This window comes from Mya arenaria, chromosome 7 (assembly GCF_026914265.1).
Source record: "Mya arenaria isolate MELC-2E11 chromosome 7, ASM2691426v1".
Classification (NCBI taxonomy): Eukaryota; Metazoa; Mollusca; class Bivalvia; order Myida; family Myidae; genus Mya; species Mya arenaria.
The window spans coordinates 52,080,717-52,096,756 of record NC_069128.1 but is presented as its reverse complement, the minus strand read 5'-3'; the positions used below and the strand labels follow the sequence as shown (position 1 = coordinate 52,096,756).

General features: G+C 33.7%; 1 protein-coding gene across 5 annotated transcripts in view; it reads right to left on the bottom strand.

Annotated features, from left to right (window-relative positions):
- Positions 1 to 1,798: 1,798 nt before the first annotated feature.
- LOC128240316 (trafficking kinesin-binding protein 1-like) overlaps positions 1,799 to 16,040 on the bottom strand; it is a 53,223-nt gene continuing 38,981 nt past the window's right edge. For 4 of the 5 annotated variants that reach the window (XM_052956910.1, XM_052956906.1, XM_052956905.1 and 1 more), the window contains 9 exons: positions 15,563 to 15,786; positions 15,074 to 15,142; positions 14,254 to 14,376; positions 13,844 to 13,999; positions 12,588 to 12,754; positions 11,025 to 11,174; positions 10,311 to 10,404; positions 8,269 to 8,310; positions 1,799 to 6,247 (listed from right to left, as the gene is read on the bottom strand). In XM_052956910.1, the coding sequence (XP_052812870.1) occupies positions 5,338 to 6,247; positions 8,269 to 8,310; positions 10,311 to 10,404; positions 11,025 to 11,174; positions 12,588 to 12,754; positions 13,844 to 13,999; positions 14,254 to 14,376; positions 15,074 to 15,142; positions 15,563 to 15,786 (1,935 nt within the window). In that variant the 3' untranslated portion in view covers positions 1,799 to 5,337. The remainder of the gene's footprint in view (positions 6,248 to 8,268; positions 8,311 to 10,310; positions 10,405 to 11,024; positions 11,175 to 12,587; positions 12,755 to 13,843; positions 14,000 to 14,253; positions 14,377 to 15,073; positions 15,143 to 15,562; positions 15,787 to 16,040) is intronic. The other variant, XM_052956907.1, reaches the window with a different exon arrangement.

Below are 16,040 nucleotides of genomic sequence, written 5' to 3'. Positions count from 1 at the left end.
AATTTTCTAGAAAGTACAGTGTATGTATACCACATGATAAATTACGTCATATATGCTTCGTCAAAAGGCAACATTTTGCTTAATATGAAGACTTAAATCAAAGATAACTTTTCTTTTACTACACCATTTTAAATGAAACAAAGGGCAGTCTATGCCGCTTAAAGAGCCCTGCCTTTGTTTTATAACCGGAGTTTGATAAGGTGATTAGTTTCATCAAACACTTCCAACAAACCTGTTTCCAAAACAATGTTTTGACAGTGCTCCGACAGCTGTACTTTGAAAAAGTTTGTCGAAGTGTTTTAAGAAACTAAACTCTCAAACTTTGGTAAAAGACCGAAAGCGGGGCTCTGTAAGAGGCGTAGACTACGCTATGTTTCATTAAAATGGTAAAGAAATAGAAGTTATCTTTGTTAAAAGTCTTCAATCGAAGCAAAATATTGCCTTCCTACGTAGCATTTATGACGCAATTTATCACGTGGTATACACACACTGAAGTAGTGGCTTTAAAAACTTACCAGTGGCCACAACAACTTTGTTTGGAGAGGTTTTTCAGTTAATCTATTGGATAACACAACCATATGCTATTATTTATTTAAAGAATGCTATTATTTATTTAAAGAATATAATCCTATTGTCAATCGATTGTTCCATTTCAGTCAATTGCTGTTTTCCCAGTGTTAAGCCATCTGGTTTAGGATATGGCCCTTGTTAATCGTCAAAACAAGTTGTTGAATAATAGTGTTTCTCTATTGTGTCAATATGGTATGATTGAAAAGTGTTGATTCATTAATGATTGATAATAATTTTAATTATTTGTTATTGACCAATACATGATGCACTGATCTGTACTACTTTGCTGTCATTTAAGCTGGTCTTGTACGTTATTTTGTGTATTTCAGTATTTCAAAGAAAGAAGTTGAGATATTGTCATAGCCTTAGATCCTTGTCAGCAAGCAAACATCTTCAAATGCAACTTGGTACATATGTTGCCAGAGACAGAACTTTCATGTTCAGCAAGGCCTGTATTAAAGTGGCAATAAACAACATTAACGTAGACGTTTTTTCCAAGGTGCTCTCAATCGGTTTTAAATAGTGTAGGACACTCACATTTGTGTTCAATGTTGATGCGTCCCAGCACTCTACATCATTCCATTGACATTCACAAGCTTCCTTAAGTATGAGTACTCTGAAGAAAAGCACCTTTTCTTGCTCTGGATATGGCAAACAGCTGGATTGATAATTGATGATTGATGATTTAAATTGTCTGATTATGAAACACTACTGGTACATAGTATTTCTGAAATATTTGGTCTGAGTGACAGTGGTCATTCTGTATACAATTGTACTAGTGATTACTAAGTATGTTTTTTGTGTAATATAAAAACATAGTTTTCAATGAGGTGTGCAACAACACATTAGAATACAACCTATTAACCAATGAAATTGCAGATAGACTAGACTTGATCATTAAATTTTTTAACTATCGCAGGTGTTTGAAGGTCCGCCTACTGCCACTCATCACATTCCCTGGTCAGATTGTGTGTTGACAATGTGTCATTATGTGTAATATTCAAAGACAGAGGACCTGAAAGTATATGTAAGGGCTTGTTCGCTACTATCTCTCTGTCCATTCTTAATCATTTAAATATTACTTCATGCCATTTAACTATTTCATAATTGATATTTTCACTCCCATAATTAGACAAATGATTAATAAATAAATAAATGCAGAATGCCTTTCCCCATCAGTTCCAAGCTATAAATAATAATAAATGAAAACAACAACGGTATTTACATGTAGTTTTTTATACTTTTAATTTCGAAAACAATTTCTTGGCTATCTAGAAAACAGTACAAACGTACCTAGAAGCTTTACAGGGGGGTATACTGTGCATATATAACAAATGCTTGAAATTATACATTCCTAAGCTCTTTTAAACACAAAATGTGGACAAGCATAAATACATGACTCGGTAAATAATGTTTGTTTACTATGAAAGTGGTCTATTTTTGATAAAAAAAAGCATGCATAAAATATGCAATAACAGTCATTGACTGATCTAGGAATCAATAAGACTAATAAATAATAATTTAAGTTTAGTTATCAAGTTAAGATTTAAAAGGTATGTTTTTAAACTCATTTTATTAACCAAATAAGGTTAGATCGTTAACATCACTTATCAACACTTAGACATTTTGGCTTAATTTAGACGCAAATTTGACAAGAAAATCATTTGTGCAAGCTGTTTAGGAAATATGCAAACTCATTGAGGGTTTTTTACAAAATAAAAGGAAACATTTGCTTATTATGGCATTATTCAAAATGTTCTCTAAATATTGTTTTAATCATATTGGAATTGAAATGGTGGTATTTTGAGACAAAAACAATGAGCAACAATTTATTTGGATTAAGCTTTGCTTGAGCAATCAGAATGTTCCGATGTTCGATTTGTTATTTCTCATAGACTTATGTTTATAGAATTTACCGTTTACTATTATTTAGATTGTAAATAGAAATTGTCAAATTAATTTAGCAAAAAAACCTGCTTTAATTGAAATTGAACTTATAATATACACAAAAATGATAAAACAGAAATGAAAGCCCTTTAACAACTAAATAGAATTTACAAATCACTAACAACATTTAAAAGCACTAGGGGTCCGACTAATGACAACCGTAACATTAAGTTCATCTTGTTTCAAGAGAAACATTATATATTTGACATAATATAAGAATTCATTTTTCATTCAATAATTATTCAAAGATTGCATATTAATGAATTACTTTTCTTAAAAATATATAATAATGAGTTCCATGTACAACACAAGAAGTTTTGACTAATATATGAGACAATTGTAAATAAGAAAGAACTGAAATAACACTACCGCTGGTACACTTACAAGCTTTGCTTCATTGGGACATTTCTCTATAAAAATCTGGTACTGTGTGTAATAGTACTCATTATTAATTAATGAGGCATTTTCATTGGTGCCAACTTGGGATCTAATGAAATCTAAGCCAATGAAATTGCATTGTGTGTTCTTTTCTATATTTAGTAACAAAACACCTTGAGGTCAACAAGGTTAATCTTCTAAGTTAAAGAGTATTAATTTATAATAATAGTATGCAATTTCATTGTAAAAAGAGTATCAGGATTTCATTAGAAAAAGAGTATTATTCCCTATCTCATTTATATTCCTGAAAACAAAAATTTGTCTGTCAATTTTCCCATTTTTTACTAAAAGGAATACAGAACTGGGTTTGATGACAATGCACAACAGCCTGAATGAAATGAGAATTTGTAAAAAATGAATGCGAGCTCAAAAATTTATATGTATGTATGTAATTCAGCACCACTAATTGTGACTGGCTTATCCAATAATATGAATTAATTATGACAGTAAATGATGAAGAATGACTTCCAGAGCCTTAAACAATAACATTTTACTTGGCAAATGCAGTCTTAAATGCTGAAATGGGACAATGAAAATACAAACGATGCATAGTGTCATTTTGGTCGAAAATGGTTGATCAACATCTAGATTACAGTTATAACACACAACACAATTTGACCTGATTACAGAGTTTTAGATTCATTACATCCCCTGTCCTAACATATAATGCACAAAAACAAAATTACATGCACCCAAAGCTAAACAGTTGTTACCGCTTCTTCTTTTATACTGAGTAAATGAATACAACAGTCTTGGGCTGAGCTTGCTAGGACATTGCTATACAAGCTCCATCCCTTTAAGCCAGTGGACAAAAACAGTGCCTCTGTCACAATTTTCAGATAAATTAATTTTTTTAATTAATTTAACTATTTCATCATTTATCTTTTTATTAAAAAGAAATACACTATAACTGTACTGGTTTTTTCCCTTCTAAAGGGGCGAAACAATTATCAATGCCAGAGTTATGGACATTGAATAGCTTCATATCTGTAACATGTGTCCTTATGTCTGGTAAATATCTGGAATATTATTTACTAAGGTTTTTGCACGACAATACTGCCTACTACCATAAGTCTTATACTCTACTTTCCTTGAAAAACACACTACTCATAAATTGCATTTTTAAAACAAGTTAATATTAAAAGCAAAACAAAATGTCATCATTTACAATAACTTATATCTCAATAACCTAATTAACCCAAGTCCCTACCTCAAAGTTCAAGGTCATACCTCAAAGTTCAAGGTCAAACCTCAAAGTTCAAGGTCGTTCCTCAAAGTTCAAGGCCATACCTCAAAGTTCAAGGTCATACCTCAAAGTTCAAGGCCATACCTCAAAGTTCAAGGTCACACCTCAAAGTTCAAGGTCACACCTTAAAAACATCCCCGTTATCACATAGTGCTTGTTAAAAATAGGAATAAAATAGTTATAAATATATGTACATGGTAGCTAGTGAGAGATATAAATAACAGTCATGATGTATAGACTTATATATAATTATAACTTGTGCATACGTTAAACAAGAAATATAATTTATATAGACACATTTTTTTGGAAACGGCAATAATTTAACTTAGGTTTGAGTAGAAGTAACCATTTTGACAATAATAATAATTTATTTTCAAATGACAAGAATGGTCCAATAAGTAAATTTTATAAATGGCACATACTGAAAAATCTACGTCCTTTTTTGGTGTACCATCATAAGCTTGTATCTGTAAGTTACTGCATTATCAAGCTTGTTAAAAATAATTGAGGGTTTGCATTAATGTAAGAGTCTATAGTTTCACACATAAGATTCTAACTCCTCTGTTTTAAATAATAACTAAATTCTACCAGATTCATCTTAAGTTATCCTAGCGTCGTGTTTTTAGGTATACGATGTGCAATAATGTCTCGAGACCCCATATTATTTTGTTATCATTTTAAAGGGTCACTTTGTGGGAAAGAAAATGGAAAGAATACACCAAAAATAAGCTTTTTTGGAATTTGATGTTGATTCTCTGTTTTAGTTGTAATAAAAATTAAAGAACTAACTGCTATATCTTTCAATATAACGTATATATTTTGTCATCAATTTAACACATTAGCCATTACCAAGCATGATCCCTTCAAATGATACCAAAATTATATGCGGTCTGAACAGGCATATAAATCTAACATTATTGTCGATGGCTAGATAAAATGTCTTAAGCTTATTTGTATGTTGGATATCTTCATTATTTAATCTAACATTGTCACATAAGATCATCTATGTTGTCCTTATACTGTCATCTTTATACTGTAATAAAATTGGCACTTCTGAGTAACTAAAAAAACACCACAGTACAAAAGTCACAATAATTTTAAATGTCCAGTTTTTAGCTATACAAATATTAACTATTTTATAAACTAGAATCCCTGTGTAGTTTGGCCAATGCCCCTATAACGCCAGTTGCACTTTTACCAGAAAACAGTGATGACAGTTTACTCCCTTGACTACTCGAAGAGTCAGTAGTTGTCATCCCTGTTGCCCCACCAACTGTTGCCAATGAAGCATTTGTGACATTTGCGGTGGAGACAGTTGCATTTGAAGCAGCAGTTAACACAGACAATTTCAGAGAAGTAGGTCTACTTGTAGAAGTCACACCAGTAGCTGCATTGTTAGTATGTTGACTCACAAAATTTGTATCTCTATCACCATTACCGGCATTGTTAACACCTTCTGTGTTCCCCACACCTGTTAAATATCCATACAGTGAAAAGCCTGTAGTTTTTAGTTTGTTAATCACTCCTAAAGCGTTTGTATCATTGTTTGACCTCCCGGCATTCAGACTCATTGTTCCTAAGGAGCCTGACCCAGGGGAAAGGTTTGCCAAAGCAGACACCCAAGAAGTTGTATGTGACCCTGCTGTGGTCTGCTGACTCTGAAATGACCTTGAAATATCAACAACCTTTTCATCGCTCTGACCTTCACCTTGACCTTTCAATGGCCTTGCGTTGTGAGTTGAAGGTGAGGGTATTAGTCTATAATTGTTAGTAGTCAGCGATAGAGTCGCGGGGGTAGAACTCTGTCCAGGTTTGAAGTGTGTCTCAGACACAAGACTCGGAAACCGACTGGGATTAGACTGACTGATGCCCATTTCGAGCCTTGACCTTGCCCCACTTGACCCAGTGTCTGTAGGGGTGATGATGTCACGCTCATTGAGCAGGGAAGCCAGCCCCATGGACATGCTGTATGTACTGGTTCCCGAACCCTCTGCCTTGGAACTTACAGCCATACGAGGAGTGGAGTTAGACGTTGTGGATGAAACCCTGAAAAGGAAATGATTTGTCAGAATTATTCTCTAGATGTTCATGAAAAAACAGGAGCAATGAAATATATCCCCAACACTCAAAATACTTACCTTTTTTCTCACTTTTTAAAAAAGCAAAACTCACAAGTATTACTAAAGTGTGCCTGACAAAGAATATGACAATAACTGATTATTTGATAAACAAACAAAAAACAAGCTAAGAAGATACTTGGACCAAAAGGGAGTACAATCAATTGAATCATTATATATAAACTATTGGGTTTAAATCACACTTTTATTCATAACAATTTTCCTGATTCAAAGTGAACTTTAACATACATGCACTATTTCACTGCAACAAGAACTAGTATTCTCTACTGTAGTAAAGTATTAGAGAACAAATGAACTGTAAATATATTTCAAACACAAAAAAATATTCATATTCAATTGTCATACAATTTTGAAGCATTAAGAGTGCCTAAAATTAACTTGAAGCTTTTATTTTAATTTTCGCCTAAACGCCTCTAAAAAGTGATCTTATAAGATATACTGCATTGCAAGCAAATTAAGCAATTAAAAATGCAAATTCAGAGAAGCAGCTCATTTCTCTTGGTTATAAACACCTCACCAAATGCCTGGATAAATAAAAAACAATGAAAAAACAATGAATTTATTTTTATATTTGAACTTCATACAATTTAACCACGACATTTAAATACTTTCAAGGTTATTTTGAAGGCAATTATTACTGTCAAGGTCATCTTGAAGGTAATAAATACATCAAGGTCATTTAAAAGTCTAGAAGGTAATAAATACTTTCAAGGTGACTTAGAAGGTACTGAAACTTTAAATGTCATCTAGAAGGAAATTAATACATCAAGGTCATTTAAAAGGTACTAAATACTTTCTAGGTCATCAAGAAGGTAATAAATACTTCAAGGCTACTTAAAATGTACGAAATACTTTCAAGCTTAAGGTCATCTAGAAGGTACTAAATACTTTCAAGGTCATCTAGAAGGTAATAAATACATCAAGGCTTAAAGACTTAAAAGGTATGAAATACTTTCAAGGTGATTTAAAAGGAGATAAATGAATCAAGGTTATATATATGGGGATAAATACTTTCAAGATTATTAAGAAGGTGATTTCTCACACACAAACATGAAGCATTCAACTACCATAGGTTTTAAACACATGAACATGAACATAACACATATCATGTCAGTCATCGAAATCACATTTATGGATGAACCAGCTCCAACTCTTATGAAAGTGTTTGGCATCACAATAGTTAACAACCCCTGCTATAAAAAGCCCAGAGTTTGAGCAAGCCCATATCCATTTTACAAGGGCAGACCTTGCAGGTGAGTGCCAAATTCAACTACTGGCATGAACTGTCAACTGTATTCCCTGGTCAAAACACCGGTACAATCATTGAAAACAAACAGTGTATACAAACAATGTATTTTTGGAGTAAAGCCACAGCTTATATTGCATAATCTAGTACCAAATAAAAACTTAAATGTTTCCAAAGCATCTGAGCAAGCTCTACAAGATATTCTTAAGGAACGTATAATATTTCAGATATGGAAACAGAATAGGGAGTCTCGCAATGCATGAAAGCAATTCTGTGGCTAAACTACATGTATTATATGCCTACATTCAAATAAAGGCAATAAATGTGTTCTAGAAAACAATCCTCCATGTTAAGGCGTGTTTCTTGGCAAAATTGCGTATGGACAAATCTCCTTCAGTCAAAATGTCATCCAGTAAAGTTTCTTATGCATGGTAATCAAGATTCATTTCATGAATACATCATTTCATGATTAAAGTGTCCAAATGGACCTTAAAAGCTACTTGACAACATGCATGCATTGGTTCGTCTATGAAAAGTAATGAAATCATCATTAAGATCAGTAAAAAAAAATATACATGCATAAATATTCAAATGAAGTTTGATCTGTCATAAAGGGGATTTGTCCACCACCTGTATAACTGTACACACACACGCACACACATGTGGGCTATGGGCATGCTTACTCTTCAATCTCCTCTTCCAGGGTGGACACGGACTCGGTGTCACTGTAATTTGCACTAGAATACTTACTAGTCTGTTATTCTCCTTTGTATCAACATTTCATTTGATTTCATTTCACAGCGTGCCATAAGACATTGTTTTTTCCCCCAATGTCAGTTGGCAGAAAATATATGCATTCATCTATTTTGCACATCAAATGCAGCATGCATTTAAATCAAACTTTATGCCAACTCGTTTTATTTCATTGCAAAAGGCTGATTGTTCAGAACTTTTTTAAAGTTAACAACTTGATCAACGTCGTCATTGTAAACTTTCATATATTAACATCACTTAAAATTATCAAAACATTTGTGATCTGCTAAACTTCGTACACATGGTGAGAGAACTATTTTAGCTGTACTTGTTTAATTTAGAAATACCAGCACGTCATAAAATAGTTCACTGTAAAAAATCAACATTGATGTCGTTAACAACATTGCAAACTTTAACAATCGGCCCAATGTATGTTAAAAATCTAGGATCTTACAAGTTGCCATTTAACACAAAATTTTATGGAATGAATTTATGAAAATTATAGAGCAAGCCTTTGGTGAGAATTTTCATAAAATATTGTAATAAATGGCAAGGAAGGTAAGACTGTTTTTATTACATGACACATTTCGCGTCCAAAAACATATTTTATTAATTATTCGGTAAAAAAAATTGATGCTTAGCAAGTAGGGCAAAATGAAGCCAAAGTCAAGTCATATAACACTTGTATTATGTAAGACAATACAGGAATCGTGTCACACTTACAACTGTTATGTCATGTGATAAATATACATATTGTATTAGTGCATTATAGGTCATCATGCGGACACAACAAGATAAAGAGAGGTATCAACATTTTAAATGAGCACACTATAGGTTGATGCTCATTTTTTCTTATTTCATTGTAATCAATTATAATGTTTAAAATCATTTGACTTAAATGATGAAACAAAAAAACAACAGATTTGTGCAGATAAGAAATATAAGCCTTTGGATTTTTTTCAATAGTTATGTGGCCACAAATTTCCAAGTTTAAAAATCGCCAAAATATCGCTTATACTCTTTTATCCGTACACAATTAATACACTTTTATTTGAACCAACCTAAATTATGCCCCTTTAATGCAATAGTCCTTTTTGCAGATACTTTTTTTGCTGAATTTTACATCAAATTCAACTATCAAGACATTCAATATTTTTTTCCAATAGTTTCAGTTGCAAATTCATTGTTTAAATCAGGAGCTGAACTATCCAGGCAAAATTACAAAGGGTAAAATGTGGCAACAAGTGGTATCCGCAAAAAAAAGACTGTACAATGACACCATCCATGGTCTGATTTTATGGCCATGGTTATAATTGAAAATTATATTTAGAAAATGGCTGCGGAGAGGTTACTGGGGTTATAACAGCTGATTATTGTTAATCCTCAAATATAGCTTGGGGTCTGGTAAAGTATGAGGAATTCATGCCTGAATCAGGATAAAGACCCATTAGAAATTGTTTCCAAAGTTATGTATATCCATTTCAAGGTACTTCCTACTGTTTTTTTATGCAAATGTCCCAGTAAAAAACAATCTTCATAACTGTACAACAGTCTGAATTTTAAAACTCTCAATGCTAATTTCAGGATTAGTCCTGTTCTTTAGAACCCCTGGTCCCAAAATCTCGAAACTTTTAAAGCTTAACAGGCTTAAGTAGCTTATTTCAATTAGCCAAAAATACAAACTTAAATTCGATTTTGATGAATAGAAAATGTTTTATTGTGATTATATCATAAAGATAGTTCCTATCTAAAGTATAAAAACTCCTAAAGATGTCAATATTATGCATATTATTGAAAAACAAAAATAGTGAGCTTACCGGTAGCTTAATCCTGTTTTAAGGGACTTACGAAGTTTCGAGCATGGGTTATAAGGAGTTATACTAAGGAGTTATACCAGAGAAAATACAGCAGACCATATCACAACATAGATCTATAACATTGATTCAGCATATAGCCGTATATAATAAGTTACCTCGCAGCCTCGGTGGGGTGTTGAACTCGCGAGTCTGTGAAGGTGTACACGCCCGCACTGTGGTTGAACCGCGTCGGGTAAACAGACATGTCATCTGAAATCCAACAGTGTTCAAATAAAAGACATCATCCAATCAGATTGCAGGAACTTCATCATATATGTTCAAAATCATAGACATCAACCAATCAGATTGCAGGAACTTCATCATATATGTTCAAAATCATAGACATCATCCAATCAGATTGCAGGAACTTCCTCATATATGTTCAAAATCATAGACATCAACCAATCAGATTGCAGGGAATTCATTTGTTTACACTTGAAATGAATGCTCCACCCTTGTAAAGATTTTTAAAGAAACAAAGAAAATAGGCCAAATCAATCATAATCAATTGCTAACATCAGAACATAACTATGATGCCTCAAAGAAAAACAGTATTTAAAAGTTTTCATGCATGTCCACACACAGTTGGTCATTTATTGAACATAATGTTTTCAGTGCTTTTCACAAGAACAGGCCAATAGCCAAGCTTATTTTTTCAAGTGAAACTTCGTGAAAGTTTGTCATCTGGTACATGAGCTTATAAATATTTGATGAAACAACTGCTTTCCTAAATGGTTGGTCCTTTTTTAGTTAAAATTGTTTGGTCCAGTTCAAGCAATTCTCATGGGGAACTCTATAATTTTTTATGTGTGTATTGAAAAACTACCAACCATCCTCCTCATAATCTGACAGCGTGTAGACCTCGGGCTCCAGCTGTTTGATTTTCTTCTCTCCTCTGACCTGAACCCCGGGCTTGTTCTCGAAAATACCACCTAGGTGGGGCTTGGCAAGACGTTGCCATTGCCGCAGAGTTATTGAACCTGGATAGGACAAAGGGAATTGAACATAAAACAATGGTTTGGGCTTGTTGATTTACCTCCTCAGATCTGTATCTGGATCTGTTGCAGAAAATATGACTTAGGTGGAACTTGGCGATGCAGAGATATTGAGCATGGGTAGAAGTTTAACACGATCTAATATTTGTTTTCTAAGGATACTCTGTAAACACTTATAAAACTGATTTTTTAATGTAAACTCCAAGTTTCGAAATGCAATTAGGTCTACAGATGTACTTAATCATTGTTCGAGGCACAGAAATGACTGTAGTCACAGTAAGGGGAGTAACTCTGTTAGTCTTATTGTCCACTTGAGTAATCAAGTGGACTGAATTGTCGTTCTTGTTGGTGACTCTTGTGTAAATCTAGTCTTATTGTTTGTGATATATATGGTGCATAATATGAGTAATATGTTTATTATTTGGGTGAAGAGTACTATACAGGGATATGGCATATTATTGTAAAAGAGTTACATAATAAAATGTTCTAAGTGACGAAGGTTTTGTGATTTCTATCACTTAAACCCTTTGTTTAGGAGCAAAAAAGTAGTTATGATAAGGAAAGAAAGAATTATAAAAAATACAGAATTATACAAATTACAAATTATTTCTGGCATAAAATTGCATTGTAATATCCTTCTACAATGTTCTGGCATTATTTAGCATGCACTGTCTTTTGTATTGATGTTTTTATCAAAATCCTCCCTGCCATACACAAACCTAGAGTAACAAACATGTTTTTGTGTTTAACTTCAGTGTACTAATTCATTTTCTGGAAAGTATCTTTAAGACAGTTCTTTTACAAAATATACGTAAAAACCATTAAAGCATGCAAATAATAAAGTAATTAAGTAAAGTTCTACATCAATGAATGCTTTGCTAGAATGTAAGTTACAAAGAAATGAAGATATGCAATTTTTAGTTTTGAGTCTAAACTCCGACTTCAGAAAGTTTGTTACCACTACCCCATGCTCCATTTACTAATATATGTTAATAAATGAGTGATTTGATATTGGCCCTGTTATTAGTCCAAGGGCAGTCATATTGGCACGAGGCATATCACATAGACCAACTCTTAAATACATAACATATTTAACCAAACGTTTTAATACTGACTTTAAAATAAAATGGCTGCCATTTCCGAATTTACATCTGTGAATCTATATCATTTTTTGGCCCTGTTTAATCAGCCAATCATATTCTTTAAAATGCGGGCTTTATATCTATATCACTTTTTGGCCTGGGGCCGCTAACTGATATAGATATTGGCACTGTTATAGAGGAGGCCTTTGTATAATTGGTCGAGGCAAATGCTGTGTTTAAGGGCTTATAATTAATAGTTATTTAATAAAAGGTGGATAAAAACACTGTACATGTACTGGTGATCTCTCTACACTACCTTCCAGCGGTTTCACAATCTTTAATCTCTCCGGCATCCTGTAGTAGTTCGCACTTCCTGTCATAGAGAGGTAGCCACTGTTGGCCGACAGCTGACTGTCTGGGGTCCGACATCGCCCCGGGGTCATTGACTCGGTTTCTGAATGCTCTGTTACCTCACTGTTTGTCCTAAGGAGAAATTGATTGAATCACTTTAAAGTTTTTTTGTTTAATAACAGACGAAATACATAACCAGATTTTGAATATGAATTGGCAGAGGCCTAGAAAGCTTTCATGAAAGTGAGCATACAAAAATTCTTGACAAAAAGCTCGTAATTAAGTTAACAATTTATATTTTTTTATGATAAATTTGATATAAAACAAGACCGTAAAAACACATATTTAAATTCTTATAATGCTTTTAACTGGGGAAATATATGTTGTGTTGCCCAGTACAAATGGAATCTTGAAGGAAATGAAAGGGTTAAGAGCATTTAAAGTCTGAATTTAACTTTTCTTTCGCGACATGGCGTTTTTGCTTTAATTAAGTCAATATTACGAAGAAAATGTGTTATTTACATTATTGGTATATCATGATTTCGAATGAAATATTTTTACCCATAATAACATTTCTGACTTCGGGCTTAAAAATCCTTGGATGCATAATGAAAACATATTTCAACTAGAATTCTGCAAATCTAACTTTGACCTTTAACCTACTGTTTCCAAAATCAATGACCATGATTGAGACTGTACAAGAAGTAGTACTGATCTAAGGCCATATTAATAAAGCAGCTTAAATCATTTCCAAACTTAAGTCGATTTCTTAAATATTTTTTAATCAACTTAAAAGAAATGTATTAGTGTTTTTAACACTATAGTATTTTTTTTCATTACGGTCAATAAAGTTATGAATTTTGGAAATTCTAAATTTCTTATTTCATATAACTTAAGAGATACTAAAATTAAGAAAGTGACTTTTAAACTTATTTATTTTACAACGATTGTGAAACAAGTAATTACAACATTATATATTTATCACTCTCGTTGGCACGATGTTACGCGAGAGTGTGGTCTTGTGGTGTGGGAGGAAACAGGAGTACCCGGAGAAAACCCATTTGTCCAGCTTGGTGACCACAAACCAAACTCGCTTAAGTTAGGAAATGACTCAAGAACTTTTATGAATACCGCACCTTGAACAGAAGTATAACAACACCAAAATAAACAAAGTATTCCCTCTCAGACCTATGATCTGATGACACAAAAAATCCTGCTCACCTTTCCCTCAATTGTTCTCTTTCCTGTCTTTCCTTCTCTCCCTTGGCGTAATCCTGCTCGTTTAGTTCATTAGCTCGCCTCATTGACAGGCGACGCAGGGCGGTCTGTAGATCTGTGGACCCGGGAACACCTGGACGACCTAGTTTACTGGATCCACTGAGGATTAGAATTATTATTGGTTAGTTAAGTTTTTCATTTTATCTTTTATGTGGTTCTAGGTCTACCTCTGCCTGATTCAAATGCTCCATGAAGACATAACACTTGTTTGTCACACATTTGTTTTAAAAAATAATTCCTGAATATACAACGTATATTATAATATTTCACCATTCTGATTGACTTAAAATTTATGTAACATGAATTCTAACCTTAAAATCATCTTAAATAGTAAAGAAGTCTTGTAACCTCACCTGTACAGGGAGTCAAGGTCACTTCCATGCGCTTCTCCGACCCCAGACTCATTGTCACTAAAGTACATAGAGCTTCTCTGTGATGCAGATCGTGAATCTTCACTGGCTCCCAGCATGCTGGCACTGTCATAGAGCAGGGGAACATATAAACACCTATACAATTTCATTAAGTTTAAGCTAACTTATGTTCACTTAATCAAAAAGTCAACTAAAACCTTATATGAATTCCTCTAGAGTCAGTTTCCTTGATAGAAACCAGAACTGCAAGTCCATCAATACTCCAAACAGTCCTGCCATATCAATACACCAGTCCTGCCATATCAATACACCAGTACTGCCATATCAATACACCAGTACTGCCATATCAATACACCAGTACTGCCATATCAATACACCAGTCCTGCCATATTAATACACCAGTACTGCCATATCAATACAACAGTCCTGCCATATCAATACACCAGTCCTGCCATATCAATACACCAGTACTGCCATATCAATACAACAGTCCTGCCATATCAATACACCAGTACTGCCATATCAATACACCAGTCCTGCCATATCAATACACCAGTACTGCCATATCAATACAACAGTCCTGCCATATCAATACACCAGTACTACTGAATCAAAACGAAGGTACAGCTTATATTTTCAAAATGAGGAAACAAGAATACAAATATATTTCTTTTTATAATTAATGAACATGAATGAATTCCATTTCATGGCTTTGGTACAAACCCTTACATGCAAAAGTTACGTATTCTTGTTCTTTAGTAACCAGGTTGATAGGTGAAATCACAACCTTTATTTCACATACCTGCATGAATTATGATGACTGGCTCCTTTCGCTGCTTTAGCGGTTTCGAAAACCTTAAAGGTATGCTTCCTGAAAAACACAAAACATGTCAACTGTTATAGACAGATATAAGTTATATTATTGTAAATGATTTATTTGGAAGGTGAAAGCAGATTTTAACTTATTCAACTTTTATTGCAGAAAATACTTCATATAAAATCTAAGTCCGCTAAAGAAAGTCATGTCCTTTGCATGAATGTATAGTATGTATGATATCTTACAGCTCAAAAATCCAAAAAGATATATAAAAAAAAAAGACCCTTGTTGGCTGATCATAAAAGTATGCAATCGTTTACAATTATCTAACACTCTACTACCATTGACCTCCTATTTATGGTAAAATACCCTTCAAATAGTCCACTTTGTCATGGATTTATCCTGCTGTAAATCTATTTATTCCCTACCAATCCTGAAAAATACATAGACTAATGAAAATGACATATCACCCACCTCCTATCCATGGGAGAGTAGCCCTTAGGGTGGTCAACCTCACTTCTCATTGAGTTTTCCAGCTCTGATGCTAGAGATTCCCCACCCCCTGCCCCTAGCAGTGGCGACATGAGAGGGTACCGCTGGGCAATAGGACGCTCCCGACTCCGGAACTTTCGTAATTCTTCCTGGGTCTCTTCAAGGTGGAAGAGAAGCTCCTCATTTTTCTCCTTGAGGTCACCAATCTGGGCAGAGCGGGAAGGACATTTAATAAAGTTAATGGATGGTAAGGCGTAGCAACATTCCGAACTCCTCGGGCATTTCCATTGAAAACAACCTTGGATGTAAATGGATGGTTTACAATGTCAGAAGTCTATACAGTTTAACTACGCTGCAAGTAGATCGCATCATTAATTCAATTTAGCAGTTAAACTTTATGACTCTACTCTTGGGAATTTCTTTCACAACGCCTAAACATAATGAGTTCTTCATATTTTTT